Here is a 26,926-nt window from a genome sequence, read left to right on the forward strand (position 1 = left end):
TCAGGGGGCCCTCGAATCTTTAACAGAAATCTTGATCGAACTGAACTTTTGGAAATTTCTCCCATTTTCAAAATAAATATGACAGGTTGCAACCCCACTTTAATCATGACAACTCAGTTGAGAGAAATTCAAAAGTTATACCTAGGGAATTCCCCTAAATTCTTTCTGTAGGTTGGCAGTATTGTCAATTTGACAGATAGTGATATGTGCGTTTTATGTGCAGTGTATTGAACGACATCAATTATGCATCCAAAACTTTACAAAAATAAGACATCAATTTGGGCGAGGCGAGTAAAGTTTTAGCAGAGACCAAAGCAAAGTTGCAAATTTATAGAAATGATTTCGAATTGTTCAAGTGCAAAGCCAGTGAAACTGCAAGAAAATATGGTATTGATACCCATTTTCAAGAAAAAAGAAAAGTTAAAAAACATTTTGATGAATTAGCTGCTGATCACCAATTTCCAAACCGAGAAAAAATATTTAAAATTGAGATTATGAATAATGTATTAGACACAGTAATATCTCAATTAGATACACGTTTTATTGGTATGAGTGCAGTCTGTCATATATTCGATTTTCTAACACTAACATTTTTATTACATATTAATGAAGCAACTTTATTACAAAAGTGTGACGAATTCCAAAGAAAATATTCAGATATAATAGGCCCTAGTTTTTCACTTCAATTTACTAATATTTACCACCTAGTTTTACCTCAACTAACTCAAGCATGCACTGTTCACCAATTATGATTTAGAATAGGAAAGAATGGTATGTAGAAAGGAAATAATGAGCAAATATGGAGTGCCAGAATGCGACCTAACGGAAGTATTTACAGCAATGTTAAGCATATCGCGCACTTATGCGAAGCGCGGCGCGGCGCAGCGCGGCGAATTTTTGATGGGTCCGCTAACTTATGCACGGTTTTGCGTACGCGGTTGGTATTTAAAGTTGTTTTGAGCTGACCGTTTTAATTTTAGTGTTATCTCTATGACGGTTTGATAAAGGTGTGTTAAAATTTCATTATGTGCTCAAGTTCTAGCAGCAGTTCAGAGGGAGATTTTCTTACTTTATGTACAATAGCTGAGGAAGAAGAAATGCGTGAGAACAAAAAAAGAAAATCTTGGATTCATAATATAAATATAAAAAGAAATACGTACGGAGAATTCCATCACCTTCACTCAGATCTTCTGGAAGACGAAAGAAAATTTTTCAAGTATTATAGAATGACCCACGAAAAATTTAGTGAACTTCTTTCTTTGTTAAGACCAAGTATAGAGCGTCAAAATTCTAGATTTCGCTGCTCAATTGACGTTATCGAAAGACTTTCAGTTTGTCTCAGGCAAGTTTTTAATATTGTCTAAATAAAATTAATAGAGAATAATTTATATTATTTTATGTAATGCATGCTTTTTTAAATGGATAGATTTTTTCATTATTCTAAATTAAGTAGTCTGTACATTGGTAGAAAATACTTTATTTTATATGTGATGTACAAATAGCAATACATAAATAAAAATTACTTTTGTCCGGGTTCATCGGGCGAAAAGCTGTTATAACTTCGAGGTGGTTCATTGAGAGAAAAGCTGTTATAATTTTTCTTCAATTTCTTCCGCATTTTCTTCAATTTCTTCCCAAATATTGTCCCTTCTCAATTGATTATGATAATTGGGATCTCCAATATCATATATCTCTTTATAACTTTGTATAATTAAAATGAACGTTTCATCATCCATGATAAAACAATAATTAAATTACAAGTACTAAACAAACTCAAACGAAACAAAACGGCTCTTGATTAAACGTAACCTAAATGCCAATTAGTAATACATTAATCGTAGAATCCTTCATCCGAAGACACCCGAAATAGATTTCGAAAATGACCGAAAACAGAGATAGTTTCCGCAGACCACCGCGCACTAGGGCACGCGAAGCGCGCCGAAGAGAATTTCCTCGCTTTGGATTCCAGGTCTGCAACGAACGGCGCTTCGGCGCGCGGTGCAAGCGGTTGCTTCGCTTGAGTCAGCGGACGTGCATTATATAACACAAATTTAATCCGTTGCACGGTTTTTCGCCGCGCTTCGCCGCGCCGCGCTGCGCATAAGTGCGCGGTATGCTTTATTATTCTTTACAATTCCTGTCACTTCTGCAGCAGTTTCCTGTCACTTCTGCAGGTCATTTAGCAAATTAAAAATAATAAAAAATTATTTAAGAAATAATATTGGCCAAACTCGACTCCAACATTTATCGCTAATAGCAATTGAAAACAAAACTGCATCAAGCCTGGATTTAAATGAAGTCATTGATACTTTTGCGAAAACTAAAGCTAGGAAAAATTGTAAATATAATTGTTATTTAGTCAGTTGGTAGGCCTGACCTTTATATAATAAACCCTTGAATCTCCTCTATTTCGTTTTATTAGCCAAAGCTACACCAAGTATTAATTGTAATTTATGTTGTTACTGTTTAATATTTTTATTGCCTGCCCTGCAGTGCACAAAAAAGAGCTTAAGTAGCTTAGCATTTTTAAAGTATTTGTATATTTCATATTTTTATTTGATAAAATGTAATCAGTTTACATAGCAGTGGAGCCAGGGCCCTTGGTTACCTAGCTACTGATTACAATTTTCATTTGTGTACAAGTTATACAAAAAAATATATATATATCTAAAAAAAATTACTTACATCCAAATAATTAGTTAGAGGCTCTGGAGAAGGATCAACAGAAACATATCTCAACTTTACTTGCTGGACGTGAGTACCTACATCTCGAAGAGTGTTTCGAACAGACTTTCCTTTGGTCAAAGATACTCTAAAAAATTAAACTATTATGTATAACAATTAAACATGACTTTATGCCGTTTTAGCGTGCACTTTCTCTTTTTCACAGATATTCAAATACATTTTCTATATTTATTTTATATTGAGACCTCGGCCAATGTAAAATTTCGCCAATTATTCTGTCCTATAATAGTAGCTACAGACGGGGTTTCATATTAATTGTTGTATTGAAATATTCAATATAACAATTGATATAGAGACTTCACTTGTCACGAAAGAAGCATATAAGTTGCATCAAATTGTAATATCAGCCACAGTATCCAATACTGATACAAAGTAATAAATCTGATTGCACAATTAGGTCTAGGGTTCCCAACTTGAGCATCGGCGATTCCGGGACAATTATTTTTAAGCTTTTAATTAATTGAAGCAAGACATTAAATATTAGAAAATAAAATATATTATGTGTGTAGTACACATTTTTTTAGTTTCCAGGTCCCGGCCAAGGCAAAACTTTCGCCGGGACAAACTTTCTGATTCCTGGTTGATCCCGGCTAAACCGGGACGGTTGGGAACCCTAATTAGGTCCATTTTATTAAGCACCATGTGTAGAAGAAATAACAAAAATCATACTGATAAAGGCAATAAAAAATATCTAAATATTTAAAAAAATATGTAAATATTAGTACTGTGTGTATGAATATTTATAGGACATTTCAAAGGGTACATTCCACTTTAGGAAATGATAATAGAGTGGCTCAAATTAAGGAAGAGACATACAACTATCCTGACAGCCTTCCTCTGTAGTCCAAAATTCCTAACAGCCTCGTCTTAAATGAGTGGAATATTGAATGGATGATAATATTTTTACTACCTGCACAGACACACACTCCACCAGCTTCAAGTACAAAAATGGCACCCAACCACAAGATGATCAAAAATGAGCACTCCACTTCAGGGCAACACATTTTGCAAAATACCAAATATTACAGGTAACTATTAAATGGTTTATTGTGGGAGTCATTAACAAGCAACTTTAGCCAAATTTGTGCAACCCCTTCCTCGTACCGTTTCCGAGATCCCAATGTTAAGAGTCAAATTTGACTACACTAATAATTAAAATTAAAAATATAACAGTCTAAAAATATATGTGTATCTACTTAAATTCTTAATTGAAATTCTCATGGTTTATTCTTTAACTGCAATGTTTTGCATCAAATATGAAAAACTGTAGGATTACAAATTTAATTGGATTAATTAGTGCAATAAGTCAAAACCGGTCAGGTCCATTCTTTCCAAAAATCACTTTCAATATTTCAAGTATACTTGGGACGCGAAAATAAAAATGGAACAGTTCCATATATGTACTTACTATTTAAATTACTAATGATATAAATCATAATATTCTTTGTCATACAATTAGTTCTTTACGCATTTATTTCACAAGCTAATGCCAAAGACTCTAATGCAATATTTTGGCATCAAATATTAAAACGTTTAGTGAGCTTTTAAGGGATATACTTTTGGAATAAAATAAACAAGAATTCATTAAATAAAAACCAAGAATATTAAGAGTATTTTAGTATTTAATTCATATAAAAATAAAATAAAATAAATACCTGACAAAATTTTCACAATTGGCTGCTGAAAGAACAAAGAATAACAAACCAAGTTTTAAGTGAATCATCTTGAACAGGGTTCAAAAGAGAACTGCGATTAAACAAACACTTTTAAAATAAATATACGGCTATTTATTCCAACTTTATTTTTATCTCTAAATAAATTTGTTTATCATCAAGAAGGAATGTCAACGACGCGATGCCGATAACCCTACTTCTTCTATCAGATCTTCTAAGCTAAAGGCTGGTTTACAATCATGACAAGGACGTATATAAAAAATATAAAATGTATTTTAAATACGTCCGTGCGTCATCCGTGTACAAGTCATCGAGTCCGATATCCTAGGTTACTTATTTTCTTGTCGGGTACCGGTAGCATCCAGGTATAATAGCATCTAGATGGCATCTAGCCGATCGGTGATCGGTGATCTAGCCAGATCTAGCCATGATCTAGCCGCTGACTATCTCCAGAACTCCAGCAGAGCTATCTCATAACAGTCATAACTGACTTGTATCATGTATCCTTGCATGTATCCATTCCATTTTTCTTTGTATCATGTATCCAGTCCATACGAAATTTCCACGAATGAATTTCGATTGTTTTTGTGTGGGCTTGCAGTTCTTATTCATATCTCTGTTCATATATTCATATATAAACATGAATTATGAATTAAATTAAATCCGAATTAGATTCGAACAACAGTAGAATAAATGAACTAAGAACTAAACGAAAACGAACTAATTTTTGGAACTATTCACTTTTGGAAATCAGTAAAGCGAACTAAATTTTCCATCTCTATCCAGGATAAATTTTTCTGAAATGAAAATAGGTAATTGTGTGCTTTAGGTCGCTGACTATGAACATCACCTTAGCGTCGTCATTCGGACATCTTCGTCATTGCGCCCAGCGTTGCCAGAGACTTTTCCAAAATTGTACTATTCTGTGCTAAAAATGTACCAGATTTTGATCGATTTGATCGAAAATGTACCAGACAAATCGCGCATCAGTCAAAGTCGTCTCGGCACTGTCAGCCACAGATAGAAAAAGAATTCTTGGCAGGGTTGGCAGAATATAGTTTGACTTATATTTGATAGAGGGCGATACCGGCGATGTAGAAAACGAAATTAGTGATGAGCGGTATTAGGAAAAATTGTCGATTTTTTTGAACTTTCGATATTTGGAGTGTAATTTGCCGATTTTTATTCAAAAAATTATTGTTGTAATCAATGTTTACTGTTAAAAAATGTACCAGAAATGTAAAAAATGTACTTTGGTACAAACGGTTCCAAAATGTACCAGATCTGTACAAATGTACCAGCTCTGGCAACGCTGATTGCGCCATTTACAAATTCTTGTCCAATGTTGCCAATCATCAAATTTTATCTTATTTTTAATTATTAATACAATTTTTAAGTTAATAATTATTATAAACAATACCTGTAATTAAACTATTCATAATATAAATATTACATGTTTTCACGCCATCCATTAAGCTATTAACAATATGTGCTGTATTTTATTAAAGAAATATAGGTATATTACTTTCTTTAAAAATCACTTATTCATTATAAGTTGCTTTATTTCATAATAAAATTGTATTTGGAAATCTTGTGAATTACATTAACAACTTATACAGGGTTGTTCACCACATACGACACGGAGTATCGTAGCTAAACGATTAGATTTTTGCAAAATGTAATAAGTTTTGGGTTCGTTGAAGGATAATTAGAGCTACAATTTAAAAATATTTTTATAACATAGAGAGTGTCCCAAATAAATAAAAAATATCAAAGTTGTATTTTTTTAAATGGAACACCCTGTATATTATTACATTTTTAGTTTCTACGATTAAAATAAAAGTAAATTTGATTAAGATTTACCGCATTTTAATCTTACCGTTTTTGAAATATTTAGGTTTTTGTCAAAATACAGTAATAATTTCATTATACGTATTAAGTTTTTAAAAGTAAATATTGTACTGAAGTACTTCTATTTACTAAATTTTGTGTTGCAATAATAAAAATTATATATACTCTACCTTATACAGAGTGTCTAAAAATTTATTTTAAATAATTACTAGCTTTAAACGGCAATAACTTTTTTAATTTAAACGGAACACCCTGTATATTTTGTGAGAATCAGATGCATAATTTTATTGTCTATTAGATTGTATCATACCATTTTTTACCTATCTCTTCAAGTTTTCGTAGAAAATGCATTTTCTTATAATTTAGACCTTATTTATCAATATACCCATAGAATATTGACATGTTAGATTATTTTTAAAGATGTAACAAATTTTTAAAGAGTACAGATACTATAATATTGTCGATATAGTTCGTTAATTTAAACTCGATGGTTTCATTAAAAAATATAAATAAAACTGTTTAAATATTTGTTAAAGAGGACCAATTAATATCATTCCAGTATTCAAACTACATTAATTTACTATTTGCATTGATTAATAATAATTGCTCCAAATACTAAAAAACTGAATTTTGTATGTGTATTAGACAGTGTGGTAAAATGTAACACCTTAAAAATTTTATTTCATTTTTTGACGAATGCTTATTTATAACAACAGAGACGTTCATTTTCATAACTTATTATTATATTGATTTCTGATTCAAATTCACATTTATTAATTTAGGATAATTTATTAACTAAGACAATTAAGTATGTAATTAATTAATATTTGAGTGGAAATAATTGTGGTATATTTAATTAATGGTATTCTCTTTTATAAAGATTTAAATAGTTTCCTTTTTGTATACAAATAGGCTAGTAATATTATCGTTTTTATTCCATGGGTATGTTGATAAATGAGGTCTAAATTAAAAGAAAATGCATTTTCTACGAAAACTTGAAGGGATAGGTAAAAAATGGTATAATACAATTTGATAGACAATTAAATTGTTCATCGATTCTCCTAAAATATACAGGGTGTACCATTTAAATTAAACAAGTTATTGCCGTTTAAAGTTAGAAGTTATTTAAAATAAATTTTTAGACACTCTGTATGAGGTAGTATTATTTATATTATTGAGCACAATAACTGATCAATAAATAAACTTCAGTAAATATTTAGTATTAAAAAGTTTGATACCCTTGGAGAAATGAAGTCTAAATTTTTACTGCAATTTCACAAAATTGAAAATATTTCAAAAACGGTAAGGTTTAAGTATGATAAACCTTAATCAAATTTATCTTTATTTTAATCGTAGAAACTAAAAATGTAATAATATACAGGAATACAGGGTGTTCCATATTTAAAGAAATACAACTTTGATATTTTTTTTATTTATTTGGGACACTCTGTATCTTGCAAAAATATTTTTAAATTGTAGCTCTAATAGTCCTTCAACGAACCCAAAACTTACAATTTGTAAAAATCTAATTGTTTTGCTACTATACTCCGTGTCGTATGTGCTGAACAACCCTGTATATTTAGGTATATAATTAGCTTCATACGCGTTAATACTAACTTATCTAATAAATAATAAGTCAGTGTATAAACAATGTTTTTTAATTTATTTATAATTTTTATTTTGGTTCAGATGATTTAATAAGTTTTCTGTTTTTAAATTAATATTTGCAGTCAGGCCTACTAGCAGACTAGATATTCCATATGAGCGTACATCACTAAAATTTAGTCTGGCGATCAAACGTCATCATAAATTGTCATAGAAACATTTAGAGCATTTAAAAATGGTTTCAAATAAGTTATTAGTTACTATTGAATTCAGGAAAGCTAAAGGTCACTTGGTAATATTCCAATAATCTATATTTTATAATACATCTCATATTAGTCAGAAATTTGTAAAACTCATTAACAGTTATAGTAATATTACTTATTGCTATATTGCCAAAGCTGCTAATAAATTGTACAAATCTTACGATTTTGACCAATAAATTGTACTCCAAAAATCTATTTTAAATCAAATTCTGTATGTGTTAACAAAATAATAAAAGTCAAAATTAATACTGGAAACTAACTCTTTATTGCCATATACCACTAATAAAATACAAATTTGGTTTGTACTATGTGGCATAAATGCAACTTTCAGATACATTGAACAATAGGATAGAGACTGTTATTTGAACTCTCAAACTTTTCCTTAAAATATTCAAAAACACGTTTTAGTAAAAAATAACTTAATATTAAAACCACCCATTAATTTCATAAGAAAAGTAAACTTTATTTGTATTACAACAGTGTAACAGAATTAATTTAATTTTTAAAATAATCCATATAGGAACAAACTAAAAAATATTTTCTTAACAGTTCCTTTAAATTTTACGTTAAAATATGTATATGAAAAACGACCATTATATATTTTCTGCTGAAATACTGGATGGTGTATTAGAATAGCAAAAATTAGTACTATTTTATCTTGATATGAACACATTTAGAACCTGTTAGTGAGGTTATGGCAGAGCTGGCTCTGAGATTCACAATTTTTGTATTAAGTAGAACTATTAAATATTTCTAGAACTCATTTTTCACGAGTTATATATAATACATAAAATCACAACACCAGACATGCCCTTTAGAGAAACTTTCTGTTAAAATATAAAATTAAGGGACATAGAGATAAGTACACAATCGCACCACTAAAACTTTGGCGTTTGTTATGACAAATACCACATAAAATATCAATACCAAGTTATTAAAACTTGATACCAAGTTATTAAAACTTGAATACCAAAATCATTAATAAAATGCAATTTTCAAAATTAAATTGTCATTTCTTGCATTTTTATGTCTAATGTTAGGGTCATATTTTCAAATCGAAACAGACCATTACTTTGTACTCTCAAAAGGTTAAATTATACATTGGAGAAATTATATTGCATTAAAGAACTTAATGTTATTATCCTGGACTAATGTAGCCAGCCTCTGCAATGATTACCTTAACCCTACCATTATACATGTACAAAACATAAGTTTAAAATAAAAAAGGTATTAACAAATTAGCTTTAGTTTGGCTAAAAATTAAAGACCATTTGGCATATTGGTCTCAGTTATTTAATCAATCAAAAACTAACTTGTGAAATAGGAATTCAAAAATTAGGCTGTAGCTTCAGCTTCTGTTACTTCACCATTCGCCTTGGATTCGATTACGGCCTCATCAAGCTTGGCTTTCTTTTCTGGAGTTGTTTCTTCAGTTTTAGCATCCAAAGAATCAGTTCCGGTTGATTTCCTTTTTATAGAGCATTTATCTGAAAGCACATCAAAGTACTAAATATTAGAAATTATTTTTATTAAAAAACAGATGATCTATTAACGTATAAAAAATAAATAGTTTAATTACAGTTGAGGGTTGGAACCTTAGGTGTTACACAGCAAAATAAAACACTAAATCACCACAATACACCAAAACACTTTTACTTTTACACTGGACGCGCGTTTCGCTAACCATGTTAGCATCATCAGCAGATGATTATAAACTATTGATTGTAAAGCGCGTCCACTGTAAAAGTAAAAGTGTTTTGGTGTATTGTGGTGATTTAGTGTTTTATTTTGTTTTGTTTTTTTTAAATAGTTTAATGACTATCAAATAGAGTTATTCTTAGCCAATATGTCTTTTTATTGATGGGGAATGTTTAAATCAACCACTTAAACCATCAATTCTTAACGTTAATTTAATTTATTCAAAACATTCATTGAAAATACAAATTATACAGTTACTGGTTAAGTTTTATTGCATGTTAGCAGTCATACTGTCAAATGTCCCAGTTATTGGTATAAATATATTTTTTAAATGGGACACAGAATATACTATTAGTGTAAAGAGTAACGAGTAAACTTCGTTAAAAAAAAAACAGTTTTTCTTCTGACCTCTTAGAAATATAACACATCTCCTCTTTTTAAAAGTTTTATCTAAATTTGATAAAATATACATCATATTAAAATGCTTATTGGTTTGGTATGTAGATGGACATATACATAGCTAACATATTATTATTATTAAAAGGCATATACCGTATGATCGAGAAAAAACCAGCGATGGCTATGAAATGAAGATCGCTGTCCTTTTATATTGTTACGTTTTTCGTCGGTTCCGTATGGATAGAAAGTCACAATTTATTTAAACACTATTTATTTAACACTAATTATAAAAACAATAACGGTAAAAGACTTAAAGAACTATTTACAAATGATTTATAACCAAGAATTTATTTTTTGAATTTTAGCGCGTCAACTGCACTCGTCTATTTATAACTGCCCTCTGTAGGCCACAGCCGCCGGCTTTTATACCGACAGCTAAAGATCTCTAGAATAGTCCATAGATCGTTAGGTGCATAGAGAAGGTTTCGATTGTTCTCGTATGTACTACTCCATTCTAGTGGAACTCGATTCTTCTCGAATCTTCGATGAATTATTACGGTGTCTATTCTTTAATGCGATGTTAAGGTCATCCGAGGGCGGGCCATATAGTTAGGTTAGGTCGAGTCCACACCGGTCCGCAACAATATGTAAATTTATATGGGAAATGTCATCGATCGTCATTTTCCAGCCAACTGGACGCCATTTTTTTTCGATCATATTTAGGGTATTATGCAAATACGTTTAAATAAAATATACGACGGCCTCCCCATAAGAGCAATTTAGGATTTACGTCCCAGTATTGAAGGAGGACAGAAAATCGAGTCGAATGGTTTCAAGACATAGGTTCATTCTTGTTTAGTCAAACCTCCTACAAACCAAGGATAGACTTATGTAGGAAATGCATTGAAATTCTATAGCCATCCTTCAATATCGGGACAGGAATTTAAGCGGTACCCTCTGTATACTTTATTTTAAACGTATTTGGTATTATGTGATATATTTTTAAAATTGGAAAAAAATATGCTATCTAATAAACGTCTATAAAGTATATCCCTGGATTGTTTTTACAAGAGGAAAAACTTTTTTATTATTGACATTTTGAATAAAACGCATTTTTCATCAAAAATTTTGCTTGTTTTAAAATGGTTAATCCCATTTATACTTTAAAAAAAACATGAAAATACGGTTTTCTAAGTCCTAAAAATCAAAAGGCGTTTCTATGGTAATAGCATTTCGATTTTAGTCTTTCATAGATGGTTCTTATTAATTTTGAATAACGCCCATATTTCTTGCTGTTAGAGTTTCACATTTTCGGATAACTATTATGACCCTTAGCATTGAACTAAATAATTTTGTGCTTCTTTATGCCCACTTGCACCGTTTGTATAAACTTTGTTTAAACAGTGATTAACTATATATTTTATTATAGATCACTGTTTAGCCTTTAAACAAAGTTTATACAAACGGTGCAAGTGGACATTAATATTTTAAAACAGCAAAAAATATGACGTTAATTAAAATTCTACCAATAACAATCATAAAAGAATAAAAATGAAATTATATTACCATAGAAACACGTTCTGGTTTTTAGGTTAAACTTTCAGGAAAAAATGAGCAACATTTTCATGTTTTTTAATTTTCTCTAAAACAGTATTTGGAAAAGTTTAAACGGGATTAATCATTTTAGAACAAGCAAAAATTTTTATGAACAATGAATTTTAGTCAATAATAAAAAACCTTTTCCTCTAGTAAAGACAATCCGGGGATATACTCTGTTATATGTTCTTCTAATGTTTTTAGTGTCTTGTCCTGATCAGTTAGAAAATGCTCAAACTGTATTTTTAATTATCTCTCATTTTTTTCAAATAGAACGAGAGTGGCTCATTAGCATATTTGGAAAAAGCATTTTTTTATGAATAATTTGATACAACACACTTTAATTTCGAGTTAAATTTTCCTTAAGAACCGCAAGTTATAATTTCAAATATACCATTTGGAAAATGTCAAAAGTTGACATATGATATATGTCATTCTATTCATTCAGAGTGTTATTTTCTATCGAGTAAAGTAAAAAAATATAGAGGTTGCCATTTAAAACTCAAAAGTTGTAGTCATTTCCGGTGAAACAGGAAGTGACCGGAAACAATTGAATATGTCAATCAATCCTAATTTATGTCATATACTAACATACCAAATCTCGTTCTTTTATCAGAAAAAATAAAAAAGTTATAGGGATGAGCCACTTTTGAGACGCACCCGGTATATCTAAAAAAGTTAATTAGCTTTTTATTGGACAAATTTGTGAACTAAAGGTAATGTAATGAATATAATTTTATAAACATTTATTCTATCACCGAATAGAAAAGTTATGTTGTTAAAATTAAAAATAAACAGAATTTTTAAATGTTAATTGTTTTCTAAAAGATTCTTCTAAAATAGACATATTTTTGTTTTCTAATTTCCAATGAAGTTTGTTATTTATAATAGGTACTAACCAAACTAATATTAAAGTGAAGTGCTGATTCCAATTAATACATCTAATAACAATTTTCGATATACTTACTTGGAAGAGTATGGTGATTTAAAAATTATAACAAATTTATATTTGTTTGTTTAATTCATCCAGTGTAATTTACATTTTAGATATTTTTTTAACACAGATATCAGTATAAATTCTGTGAATGCAAATATTCACAGGGAATATTCGTTACATCACTAATACCGTATGATCGAAAAAAAAACGCGTCCAGTTGGCTTAGAAATGACGATCAATGACATTCCCCATATAATTTTACATATAAAAGGACAGCGATCTTCATTTCATAGCCATTGCTGATGTCTTTTTTCAATCATATGGTACCAACTACCAACTAACAATAGTTTTGTGATGTCTTCCATAATATAATAGTTTCAATTTTAATGAACATGTTCCCTCAGCTCTCATAATCATTAGCACAGAGGACACCAAAGTTATTAAACATATAGCTATGGCATATCATTAGCTTGGCATCTACCAATGTTTAAAACCTCACTCCTAGCATTAATTGTCTCATCATTGGGAACATTAGAAGATAGTGAATACACATAAACAATAAGCTATTAAGTACTATGCATTTAAAGGAATTTTGTAAAATAATAATTTTACCTTTAGGAGTGTCATCTTTAACTTCTTCACTTTCCTCTTGCTCTTTGCCATTTTCCTCACCATTTTCTGTTTTCTTTTCCTCACTTTCAGACTTCTCAACTACTTCTTCAGTTTTCTTCTCAACTTTCTCCTCATCAACAGTGGATTCAACTCTACAAACATATTCAAATGTTCAATTTTTACAAATGAATAATTACTATCAAAACTTTCAAACTATTATTTACCAGCGTTAATAAAATAGTTTTATAACTAAATTTCATTACTGAGGTATGACCTGAATTTTTATTTAAATAAAAAAAATTAAACTAGAGGTAATCATTATAACACTCATATATTTTAAAGTTAAAAATGTATAGTTAATATATTTACACGTGTACATATACAAAAATATATGCAACTGAAATGTTAAATAAGACCTCGTTTTCATTACTGTTAAATGTAACCTTACAATTAATAAAGTAACATTACACCTGCACAAATTTAGAAATTAATGAAAATGAAATATAAGAAAACCACTTAGAGCATAGTAGGTAAATAAGAACTGTTTAAATTGCTTTACCGGCTTTTTCTAAAAAAGTTAAGCCGCCATTTTGCTATAGTATGCCGCCAAAAATGAGTACAATTAATGTCATGGTTATAACGAAAAAAAAGCCAACATAGATTGATAAATATAACTCACTTTTTTTGTGCCTCGGTATCTGCCATTTTAGACACAAATTTTTTGTTTTTTTTTTCGGGAAATTACCAAAAATAGCTTAAAAAATACGGAGCGTGCAGACCACCGTTGTTAGTTTATCGAGCAAAACGACGAAAGGAAGATAAAGCGAAACATCGAAAGCAGATCGAAAGTAAACGAGACAGGAAGCTTGGCTTCCTAGTTCTCTGATTGGTTTATAATTTCAAGGTAAATATGTTCGAGTTTGCTCGCTACGCATGGAAAATTTTAAATTTTAAATAGAGATTTATTATTAAATATTTAATTTATGGTTTTTTATTTATACCTATAGGTCTAGTTTAAGGGTCTAGTTACTTATTCTATTCCTATAGGTATATGAAATTTTAAAGTTTTATATTTATATTCTCTTTTATATGTGTATCTACTAAACAGAAGTATTTTAAAATGTAAAAAGCATATACCTACCTACGAATCCAAAAATACCTACCTAGGTATATAATGTTTTTTAACCATCTACAATATGATTGAAAAAAAACGGCGTTCTATGAAATGAACATCGCTGTCATTTGATATGCAAATTTATACGGGGAATGGCATGGATCGTCATTTCCAAGCCAACTGGACGCCGTTTTTTTCGATCATACGGTATTAACCAAGTATTAACATACTATATACTATAACTATTAGGTATGTTTATTAATGAGAAAAAAGAATGAAGAGTTGTGTTTACTGCAAATTTTTCATCATGTTATTTACAATATGTGAAAATAATAATATACCATATACCGTTAATACCGCATTTATAACTAGCGTCTACGTCTCACTAGTCCTCTCAGGCACCCAACGATGTTGCCGTTTGTTGTCCCTTAATTTCATGTGTGATTTTCAATAATTAAGTTAAAGACGTTTATTTTGGGAGGTTTGATTGTTATTTGGTTTATTTTGTTAGAACGTTCTTAATAGCACAGGTTAGGTATTAGGTATATTTATATTAAAAGTGATCAGAATACTAAAAAAAAAACAAAAATAAAAGTGCTTCGGAAACATGTTAAAAAATTTAATCCTAACCAGATATAGGAAATTGCACCTTTACTTAGACTTTACTTTAGCAAAACTAAAATATCGCATTGTCCTGCGAATTCTGTATCAAAAATTTTAGTGCAAAGAGTTTAACAAGGCATTTAAAATCACATGCACATGTGGTACAAGGTAAATGACCAAATCATCAAAGAAGTAAGGCAGAGTCAAGTGTAAAAGGTCGATGCACATTATTATACACGTAGCGTTTCCGTTCCAGCGACCGAACTGTGCATTCACATATGCATACAGGAAGCGTTTGAGTTTGCTTTAGTAAACTCAGAGATAACTAGGTAAGTTGTCTCTGGTAAAGTGATGTTTTTCCATTTTTCTCGTAAATAACATGTGCAATTGCTCTTCTGCTGGATATAAATTAAACAAGACAAGCTTCTATTGGACCAACATTAAAGCTACACGCACACTGGTGCGATCACGGCCGCGATCACGATCACCATCAGGGTAGCGATAACATGAGCGATCATTCTAGCACACACCTACGCATTCACGTTCACCGCCGTACCTATATGTAATGAGCTATCTTGTAGGTATACATAGGTATAAATTAAAAATGTGAATTATGTATACCGAAAAAAAAAACATTCTTAAATTCTACATTCTTAAATTCTTCATTCTTTACATTTTACAATATTTAAACATGAACAATAAAAATGTACACATATGTAATGTACTATCCAACTCCAATTTTGTTTCAAACTTTTTATTTTTAATTCTATTATTTTTGTAACTTGGATCGGATAAATCATATAGAATTTTGTGTATTTTTACAGCCTTAATTAGCTGCTCTGTTAACTCCATTTCTAAATTGCAACAAGAAAAAAAATAAAATAATTGAAAATTCCTATCAGTTGGGTCGCGATCACGCGATCAAACTCGACAAGTTGAATCTGATCGCCATCGCAGAATAGAACGCCGCCAGGCCGCACAGTGGGGTATTTGACACAGATAGTTGATCGAAATTTTTTTATGCAGACCTTACATAAATTATTGCTATTTTCAATTAAAGAGGAAATAATATGAACAAAATAAAGGATAATTCGTCGATTCTAAAAAAAGAAAGAAAAATCACTCTTCCAGTGTTTCCACGGTCAATGCCACTAATGCCAGTAGTAATATCGCAACTAATACTACTAATGCTACGACTGATCCGCGAGCAATGCCCATACCACTAAAGTCGCTACTAATGCCAAATTGTGCTATACTGCTAATGGCACTAATGCGATCGCTTTGTACACAACAATGTCATCGCGGTTTACACCTCGCATTAGTATATCACTGATTGGCAAATTAGAGGAAACCAAGAATGTTTTTCTCATTTTATCAGCAAAGTCGCAAAAATTCGCAGTATTTTATTTTACTGTATGAAAGCCCAATGTTTACTAAGTAAAACGTATATAGACAATATGCTGAATTCTTCGAAATGCGCAACTAAATCTCTAAGTATAATAAAAATGTCACAAATTTAATCAAATTTTCTGAACGCCTAACTTTTAGTTGCAAAAAAAATCGTTGGTATAGAGAATATCAAAATAAATAATACGTTTTTGTAGAATACATACCTGCAGCTTGCTGAGCCATTTTCAATCAAAACTATAACATAAACGTAAAAAGAGCACAAGAACAACAACAATTTATAATTTTAAACATAAAATTTAGCCATTTACCTCTTATCTGTGAGAAGTAACAACTTTGACGTTTCGTTGAAACAAATGAATGCAACTAAACACACCCATAGCAACGCCATTCATGGCAGAGATGATTTAACTTATCATTTATCTTTTTTTGGGAAATCTTAAACACATTTGCTTTTTCGAATTTCGATCACCTTTTTCATGCTAATCACCCACCGTGGGCCGCTTCGTCTCCAAAACTCGATCGCGCCAATGTGAAACGGCTCATATGTATTCTTCAGCAACTTTTGGCCGCGGCCGCGTGGAGATCGTGATCGCTACCGTGATCGCACCAGTGTGCGTACAGCTTAAAAGCTCTCTAGTGTATAGCAGTGGCGGCTGGTGACCCTTGTGACTGGGCAGGCGACAAAATTTATTTTAGTTGCGTTTATTGCCCCCCCCCCCTAATTTACATAATAATATAACCCAGTTTGTAAATATATGTTATCTCTGGGTTAAAAACATAGCTCAAGAATATTTAGGATAAAACTAAAGCAAAAATAACAGCATTCAACGTAATGACATAATGATTGACATAATGTACAAGTATATGTTTTTTTATCTATTACTATGGAGTCACTATGGAGTACATCATAGAGTTTCATTTTATTTTTATTTATTTACGCAAACTTAAAAATTGGTAGTATTGAGAGAAAGGAGTCGCTCTCTTAATAAAGAAAAGTTATTTATTATTATATCAGTAAAATCATCAGATTGTTGAAGAGCTGTGAAAAGATCTTTTCAGATTGAAAGTAAGGCGATTGAAAGTAAGTGACGATAAACGTTTATTTTTCATGGAATTTCTACTATAAATTTTAATGCACTGCAAACATGAAAAATGTCTCTCAACCCAAGTACTTGTAAATGGTGTAGTAACAAACAAAAGAAACAATTTGAAAGCCTCTGGAAATATATTTCCAGGATTATTCTCCTTAAATTATTTTATAATCGAAATTATCATATATATTATTAACTTGCAATTTATTCATTAATTTACAGTCCGTTCTGTGGCTACGGGGTATCTGTGAGAGGGGAAACGATATTCTCTCGATGTTTTTCGTAAAAAAATAGACGACGCGTCCCATCAATAAAAATTCGACAAACTTGCAAGTAGCCAATAAAATGAGTGGGCGGAGCAATTTGCGGTGACGTACCTACTCGTAAAGTCGACGTATAAAATATATTGCTGTTTATTTAAATGTTTTTTGTCCGCATTCCTTTCATAGACACAGATCCAGCAGACGAACTGTACGTTGGTCAAATACATTTTTTGTTTGTTAAATCACTATTCAATGCGTTGGAAATGTATCAATATAACAAGTTTGTTAAATCAGATGTCAAATGCGTTGGAATTGTTTTTATAGGATTCTTTAAATTTCGGATCTGCAAGTCCGCAAGAGATAAATAAAAATAATTGAGACATACGAGTACCTATCTGCAAACCTTATTTCTAAATGTATAACAATGTTATCTAATATTTCATAAAATTAAATTCGCAAAGATATTTGACTTAGCCGCTTTTATTGACATATCGAATTGAAATAGCACACTGAGACTTTTCTGTAATATCTGTTGTATCGTCTTCTTGCACCCAATAAAATAACGCGCTTTTTACAACCGGTTTTGAATAATCTCCAAAAAATGTCTCTTGAAAAATGTTTCCAATTTGCTTTAAACGTTTTTTGAATTTTCATATAAAAGTTTTAAATGCTACGTATAATGAATCATATGAAATATCCCCTTAACGAAATGTGATATATCCCTTAATGAAATATCGGGAATATCGTCTTAACTTCTAAGCCTACCGAGCCTCCACGACTTCATGCGAAGGCGACCGGAGATTTCGCCTAAACCCCGCCTTAATACGATACAACTCCGACTTAAAGCGTCTCTACCACACGATGAGTTAGACAGAGACAGAAGATTGCCGTACGTCGTGCATCGACTCTGATAGTAGGCGATGCAGCAGTGGGATTCTGTAAGCTCCGTAGCAAGAAATTTCCTGTCTAGCCTATGCTATTTGTATACGATTGATGAGTCATTGGACAAGAGAAGTTTTTACAGAATCGGGCCTCAGAAATCGCCGAACAAAGGCACTCCAACGGTCAAAATTATTTTGTTTTCTACCGCAGTGGCACAGTCAGCGGTCAGCGTACGCCAGCGGTAGTGAATATGTTAAAAATAAAATAATGTTATACAAGATATATCAAATTAATATTGAGTATTAAAACACACTTCCGTGTATTAACAGTATGTACTCTGACGGGCCGCCACTGGTGTATAGATAGATCTTTGATAGAATATAATAAAGAACGAAAAGAGTCTGGCAATAAAAATATAATATAATCGAAAAAAAAACGGCGTCAGCGATGGCTATGACATAAAGAGCGCTGTCATTTTATATCTAGTATTATATGGGGAATGCCGTCGTTATTCATTTCCAAGCCAAACGGGACGCCGTTTATTTTTCGACCATACGGCATTATTTAAAACGAAAACTTTTTAGCACAAAAAAGAAGCTTAGATAAACCCTTTGATAAACCCCAGAAAACTTATTAAACCATCTGAACGAAAATAAAAATTATTATAAAAAAAATTAAACAACATTATTGTTTATACATTGATTTTTAATATTTATTAGATAAGTTTTAGTATTAACGCAAACAAATCACACAAAATTTTATTCATAAGCATTTTTGTATTCTTTGAGATTTTCATTTTTAGATAGTTTGTTTAACGTTACTCTGAATCAGTGGCGGCTCTGGGTTAAAAACATAGCTCAAAAATATTTAGGACAAAACTAAAGCAAAAAAAAATTGGCGCCGGGAGGCACGTATAGCCGCCCATACTAAAATGTGTTAATATCTCGAAAACTGCGACTTTGACTGATTTTGATGTTATTACAAATATTGTTGCAAATATTATTCCTAATCTTAATTTGAAAACCGCGTTTCGCTAGCTACTGTAATTTTGGAGTTACGATTTAGTTGAGACGATTTTTTAAAATTTTTAACCCCCTCCCATAGCAACCCTTACTAATCCCCCACCCCCACCAAAAACTAATGGCCAGATTCTCGGGTGCCACAATATTTTTGTGCCAAATTTGGTTAAAATCGGTACAGCGGTTTTTGAGTTATAGTGTTACAGACGGACAGACGGACAGACGGACAGACGGACAGACGGACAGACGGACAGACAGACAGACACCATGAAAATATTTTGTATTTAGGTTATTTACGACCCAAATAACTCATTTTGAGTGAAATTAAAAAAACTTTTTTTTGCCGATCTTAATAGCCTACCATACCTATTGGTATGGTCGGCTAATAACAACATTTAATGTAATGACATAATGTACAAGTATAGTTTTTATTAATCTATTTTTTATCTATTACTATGGAGTCACCACACTATGAAGTACATCATAGAATTTTATTTTATTTTTATTTATTTACGCAAACTTAAAGTTGGTAGTATTGAGAGAAAGAATAATTATGTTATATATATATATATATATATATATATATATATATATATATATATATATATATATATATATATATATATATATATATATATATATATATATATATATATATATATATATATATATATATATATATATATATATATATATATATATATATATATATATATATATATATATGATGAGTCGGTCTCTTAATAAAGAAAAGTTATTTATTATTATATCAGTAAAATCATCAGCTTGTTGAAGAGCTGTGAAAAGATCTTTTTAGATTGAAAGTAAGGCAAGTGGCGATAAACGTTTATTTTTCATGGAATCTCTACTATAGATTTTAATGCATTTCAAACATGAAAAATGTCTCTCAACCCAAGTACTTGTAAATGGTGTGTACAAACAAAACAAACAATTTGAAAGCCTCTGGAAATATACTTCCAGGATTATTCTCCTTAAATTATTTTATGCTCGAAATTAGCATATCTATATATTAATACCTGCAATTCATTAATTTATGTTGGTCAATAACATTTTTTTTTGTTAAATTGCTATTAAATGCGTTGGAAAATTTTTATAGGATTCTTTAAATTTTAGATCCGCAAGAGATAAATAAAAATAATTGAGACATACGAGTACCTATCTGCAAACCTTATTTCTAAATGTATAACAATGTTATCTAATTTTTCATAAAATAAAATTCGCAAAGATATTTGACTTAGCCGCTTTTATTAACATATCGAATTGAAATAGCATAGAGACTTTTCTGTAATATCTGTTGTATCGTCTTCTTGCACTGAGTAAAATAACGTGCTTTTTTATTTCGGAAACTTTTATTTCTGTGGCGTGTTCTGAAATACAACCGGTTATATCATTTTTAATAATTTCGAACAAGCCCGCAAAATGTTCAAATGTCAAAATTATTTTGTTTTCTAACGCAGCGGCACAGTCAGCGGTCAGCGTAGGCCAGCGGTAGTAAATATGTTAATATACAAGACCACAAATATTAAAATAATATTTGTTATTAAAACACACTTCCTTGCATTAACAGTATTTTTATGTATTGGCAACATTAATAGTAAATCATGTAATGTAATAAATCGCTTAAATTCTGCCAAAATCTTAGGGTAGGCGCCGCCTACCTTGCCTACCCTGACGAGCCGCCACTGCTCTGAATAAAATTCAGTGAAAATGTAAATCTAATACTTTATCAAAAGTAATTATTACTAATATATCTTATATTTTTTTAACAAAGTATAATATTTGAATTAAAAAAAACAGTAAAAATATTTTATAAAATTATAACTTTCACTTTGAATGTAGTAAAAATTCAGATCTAGTACTTGGCAACATTGTTCGGTGCCCGAGTAGACTAGTAGGACGTAGATGCTAGTTTGTTGGACTTGCAGGAATGCAATGTTCGCCTCTGGTGTCCTCTATGTATGACGGACTAATACCAGGATAAAATCTGCTAAACACTTTTTAGGAGAGCAGAAACCTACTATTTTCCAGCTTAATCGGCGCCATCTGATATCGATATCATTTATTATTATTAAACGTAGTGGCGTTGTAGTGGTCTATAACTTCTATAAGGGTTCGATCTCTGGGACAAGGTCAATTCTTTTTATTAGTTATGAATAAACAGATATATTTGCTATATTTGTGGTTTCGCATGTACTTTATACTCTAGGATTGTTTTGGAAGAGTAAAAATTGGTCAAGTTGTAATAATAATTATAGTAATAATAAACTTGCATTTCGGAAAAATGTATTGTTTCCAAGATAGTTTTATCTACTATGTCATAGAGGGCACTTCTCAGTATAGTAAGAAGTGACATCTGGGTCAGACATTTAGAAATCTATAATTGACTAATCGGTTATTCGAACTTGCTCCTATTTCTAGAAATTGTGGCAAATGAACTGAAAATTTGGCAACTTGGGTATAACGGCGCGGCCATTTTATTATTGACTTGTAGAAAGGTTGGATATTTTCCTTCATTGAAGTTTGTTATTAGTGGCTGTGATACGTGTGTTTTCACCTTCTTTGTAATTTGGAGTATTCTTGGTTCGTGTGACTTTAAATTGTAAGAATGATCGGATCAAGTGTGTGTTGACATCGCGGACAACTACGATTGTTAGTGTGACGTTCGTATCCTCCGCCGCTGTTGCAACCTGCTTGGTGCTTTAGGCGGAGTGTGCAAAGGAAATTCGAAGCCCTGGAAGGTTTAAAAGTTCAAACCATGGGCAACAATGCCGCTACGGCGAACAAGAAGGTCGATTCTGCGGAGTCCGTCAAGGAGTTCCTGGACCAAGCTAAAGAGGACTTTGAAGAAAAATGGAAGAAAAATCCAACAAATACAGCATCTTTAGATGACTTTGAAAGAATCAAAACATTGGGTACAGGTTCCTTTGGACGAGTTATGATAGTACAACACAAACCTACAAAGGAATATTATGCTATGAAAATTCTTGACAAGCAGAAAGTCGTTAAATTGAAACAGGTTGAACATACTCTTAATGAGAAACGTATTTTACAAGCAATCAGTTTTCCATTTCTTGTTAGTCTGCGGTTTCATTTTAAAGACAATTCTAACCTTTACATGGTATTGGAGTATGTGCCAGGTGGTGAGATGTTTTCTCACCTTCGGAAAGTGGGTCGCTTTTCTGAGCCCCATTCGCGGTTTTATGCCGCGCAAATAGTGCTTGCTTTTGAGTATCTACATTACTTAGATCTGATATATAGGGATCTGAAACCAGAAAATTTACTGATAGACTCGCAGGGGTATTTGAAAGTAACTGATTTTGGTTTTGCCAAGCGTGTTAAAGGTCGTACTTGGACCTTATGTGGAACTCCTGAGTATTTGGCTCCAGAAATAATTCTCAGCAAGGGATATAATAAAGCTGTAGACTGGTGGGCACTTGGTGTTTTAGTTTATGAAATGGCTGCTGGTTATCCCCCATTTTTTGCTGATCAGCCAATACAAATTTATGAGAAGATAGTTTCTGGCAAAGTTCGATTTCCCTCACATTTTGGTTCCGACCTGAAAGATCTTCTCCGCAATCTTTTACAAGTAGATCTTACAAAGCGTTATGGAAATCTCAAAGCTGGTGTTAATGATATCAAGGGTCATAAATGGTTTCAATCCACAGATTGGATAGCTATATTTCAGAAAAAGATTGAAGCTCCTTTTATACCTAGATGTAAGGGTCCAGGAGATACTAGCAATTTTGATGACTATGAGGAAGAGGCATTGCGTATATCATCCACTGAGAAATGTGCAAAAGAATTTGCTGAGTTCTAAGGATTATTTATGTGCGTAAGTAGCCTTGCCAGTCTTAGGCCATGGGCGTATATAAATTTTATATCATTAGGGGTCCATTTGTATCTAGTTCATCTAGAACACCAAAAATAAATCAGACTGGAATAGGTGTATTGGTTATATAATTTTTTATTTTTTTTTAAGGTTTTGTTGCCCCTAATATCTAGAGTTTTGATTATCAAATGAATATAAAAAAATAAAACATTTCAAAATTAATTCTTTAACCATAGCTGTAGATATACATAATCAGCATAACAGATTTTTTCTAAAACAGGTTTCATCCAAAAAATTATGTTTCAATAAACAGTAGATTTCTGTTGTAGAACACTTAAAGAATTTTAATAATCTAGCATAAATAATTATCTAGTATTCAGTAGTTAAAAATCTCTAATTGTAATTTCAGAATTCTCTTTAAATACGCCCAGGCTAGACTAGATACTCAGACTGCCGTATGCCATGGTTCTTCCAAAAGAATCTGCCCTGTGCTTAAAGGTTGTGGGATACTCTGCATGACACTGCACTTCATCACATTGGGGTGTTAGGATTGATAAGTTAATAATTTTTATGGATATACCTATGTTGCAAATTATACAGTACTGAATATCTGACATAATTGCTACTAAAATTCATTTAAAAATTTAGCTATTGCTATTTAAAAAAATACAAATAGGTATATATATTTGTATGAAGGAAAATGTTATAACTTATCTCAGTTATAAATAGGGAATTTGAATATTAAAGAAATGAGAAAACAAAATGTAAGTGGGAAAATTATACTTGCTTGTGATGAAGATTTTTAGTGTATTATATTTTAAATGTATTTTATTTATTAGTGTTAATGTATATATTGTACTATAGAAAAATAGCACGTAGCACTATTTACATTAAATAGCGCAAGCCAGAATATACTTCATGTCAAGTGCAGAGTGTCCATACAACAACATATAACATTAGTGAACATTAGTGAAATTATAATTTTAAAAATCATAATCATTTTCTTGGTATGAGCTTTCTACTTCCAAAGGTTCTCTTGAGTTATTATTTTTGTTTATAGAGTGAGTTGTGCAATTTTTGGAAGTATTTTTAATATTTTAATGCTCACTATTTTACACGTTTAAAATATTGTCAGTAAGACTGACATGTTATCAATTACTTTTTAAGTCATTTTTATCCTAAATAAATGTATCAAATGTTGAGCATTAAATAGAGAAATTTGTATTATGAAGTGTAGAAATCCTAGTCAGTTTATTGTTTTTTTTATTAATTAAGTATTGAGTAAAATGTTTTATTAGTGTGTGTAAAAATATGACTTTAAAAAGGTCAAATTTAAATAATATAGTTTTGTAAATATAAAGGTATTATTCAAGTTAAATACTATTTGATTTGTTAATAATTGTCTCTAGCTATATGTTTATCATATTCTTTATCTTTTAAGTAAACATATTCTATAGTCAATGAGGGAATGCAGTAATTAAAATTTGGACTCACTTTTTGAAATAGAGTGAGGTAGTAAATTAATCTGAATGAATTATTATTAGCTAGTTTTTTTATTACCAACCATTTATCAAAAACAAACTTTGAAATACCTTATACATTATTTTTTCAGTTTGTATGAATTTGTTTTCACATTTTTGCAGGGACTTACAGTGGTGAGATTTTCCAGCATACACAATATATAATTAACACTAACGTAACACTTTTGATAAATTACATGTTTTTTGTCTGGCGAATATAATATTAGCATTCTAACAAGGCAGAGAAATTATCTTTTTCTAAAAAATAAAAAATTTATTCTTTTCGGCTTATAAAAATGTTTATTGATCTTAATCTATGTATATAGATAATTGACCCTTAATCTATGTATAGTATCTAGATAATTTGACCTCATCATTCAATCATATATTTATTTTATAAAATGGATCATCCACGTCCACATCATCCTCACAAAGCAATGACTTAAGAAGACTTAAAAATAAAAACCTAAGATGTTTTTATTTTTAAATCTATACTTACGTGTATTTTTATAGATGATACAATTTCATAAATTTAATATAAAATTTATTAAGTTTACAACCCTAATTTTATCAATTGAAGATACCAGTTGTTTCTGCTAATTGCAGTTATTAATAGTTCTTTTCTTATTTTCACAATATTTAAATTTGCATCGTATGGAACATGCGCTTTACAACACATTAAAAGTTTCTTTGATTAAATACTTATTGTACTGTTATGAATATCAAAGGACATGTTAATTAATTTGTTAATATATAGTAGTGCTTTTATAAACTGGTATACTAGTTTATAAAGGCACTTGTATTATTTTGTATGTTTATTAAAATTATAATTGTAACATTGTAGGTACTGATAATGTATTAATCCATAATTCTATGATTTTCATATTTAAATCATATAATTATGTATTTTATTATGTACAGCGCCCACAAGTCAGTTAAAAATAATCCGTCTTCTCAAAATAGCTAATAATAATCACATTCAGTTTTTAAATAGCGCGGGGATTATAGTTTTCAATTTTAAATTCTATTAAACTGTAATATTACATATCTTTAGCTACCTAAATATTGCTTATGTACAATATTTTAATAATCTCTTCTGTATTTTTCATTTGCCAAGGTATATATTTCATTTTATGTGTGCAGTGAGGTTTATAATATTTTAAAATTTATTTGCATGTATGTTATAAGCGGTATGTGTTTATGTTTATTTAAAAGTTTAAAAATGTGGTTTTAGAATGCTCTGTGAAGTAAGTCTTATAATGGGTTTATTTACAGCCTTATATTCCAGCTAGCTTATCAGAGTGTACTAACTATATATGAATATAATTATATATTTCTTCAACAACTTGATCTTTACGTTATCATATGTATTAAACTACTATCGCTAGTTATTAGAGATATTTTGTTGCTCAAAAGTCATTTATTTATATGTTATGTTTGACTTAATCAACTAGTAAAATAGTGAAATGCAGTTATAATAATTGTGATAAATTTCAATAAAGTGATTGGTGTAAAACGTAAATCTAAATTTTTATTTATTTATTCGGGGTTAAGTGGTAGAATAGCTCTCTAGCTAAACTTCGCCCTATAGGGTATACCGTGTGTTTCAATTTTTGAAATTAATGAATAAAGACGTTTTATTATTATTATTATTATATTATTCCATTTTTTATCACCGTGATATTAACACCGTAACTCACCGGTTGATTCACCGATCACTTGAGAGCCTACCGTATTTTGTTTCCGGTTTATTTACGTACCGGTAACTTGATCGTTCAATGAAAAGTTATCGGTA

General features: G+C 30.6%; 3 protein-coding genes across 3 annotated transcripts in view; 1 reads left to right on the forward strand and 2 right to left on the reverse strand.

Moving 5' to 3' along the window:
- Positions 1-4,662, reverse strand: part of LOC115891327 (lysosomal aspartic protease) — a 41,408-nt gene extending 36,746 nt beyond the window's left edge. The window contains exons 1-2 of the mRNA XM_030911771.1: positions 4,401-4,662; positions 2,686-2,812 (exon numbers count right to left, since the gene is read on the reverse strand). Coding sequence (XP_030767631.1) covers positions 2,686-2,812; positions 4,401-4,468 — 195 coding nt within the window. The 5' untranslated portion in view covers positions 4,469-4,662. The remainder of the gene's footprint in view (positions 1-2,685; positions 2,813-4,400) is intronic.
- Positions 4,663-8,379: 3,717 nt separating this feature from the next.
- LOC115891328 (FK506-binding protein 3) lies at positions 8,380-14,236 on the reverse strand. Its single transcript, XM_030911773.1, has 3 exons — positions 14,059-14,236; positions 13,380-13,531; positions 8,380-9,624 (listed from the first exon to the last, which is right to left on the reverse strand). Exons 1-3 carry the CDS (start codon positions 14,082-14,084, stop codon positions 9,473-9,475), a joined length of 330 nt encoding a protein of 109 aa, XP_030767633.1. The 5' UTR covers positions 14,085-14,236; the 3' UTR covers positions 8,380-9,472.
- A 7,919-nt stretch (positions 14,237-22,155) lies between these two features.
- LOC115891254 (cAMP-dependent protein kinase catalytic subunit 1) lies at positions 22,156-26,653 on the forward strand. The gene has a single exon (XM_030911682.1). It carries the CDS (start codon positions 22,538-22,540, stop codon positions 23,597-23,599), a length of 1,062 nt encoding a protein of 353 aa, XP_030767542.1. The 5' UTR covers positions 22,156-22,537; the 3' UTR covers positions 23,600-26,653.
- Positions 26,654-26,926: the final 273 nt, after the last annotated feature.

Source organism: Sitophilus oryzae, unplaced genomic scaffold (assembly GCF_002938485.1).
Source record: "Sitophilus oryzae breed Bouriz unplaced genomic scaffold, Soryzae_2.0 scaffold_980_pilon_pilon, whole genome shotgun sequence".
Lineage (NCBI taxonomy): Eukaryota > Metazoa > Arthropoda > Insecta > Coleoptera > Curculionidae > Sitophilus > Sitophilus oryzae.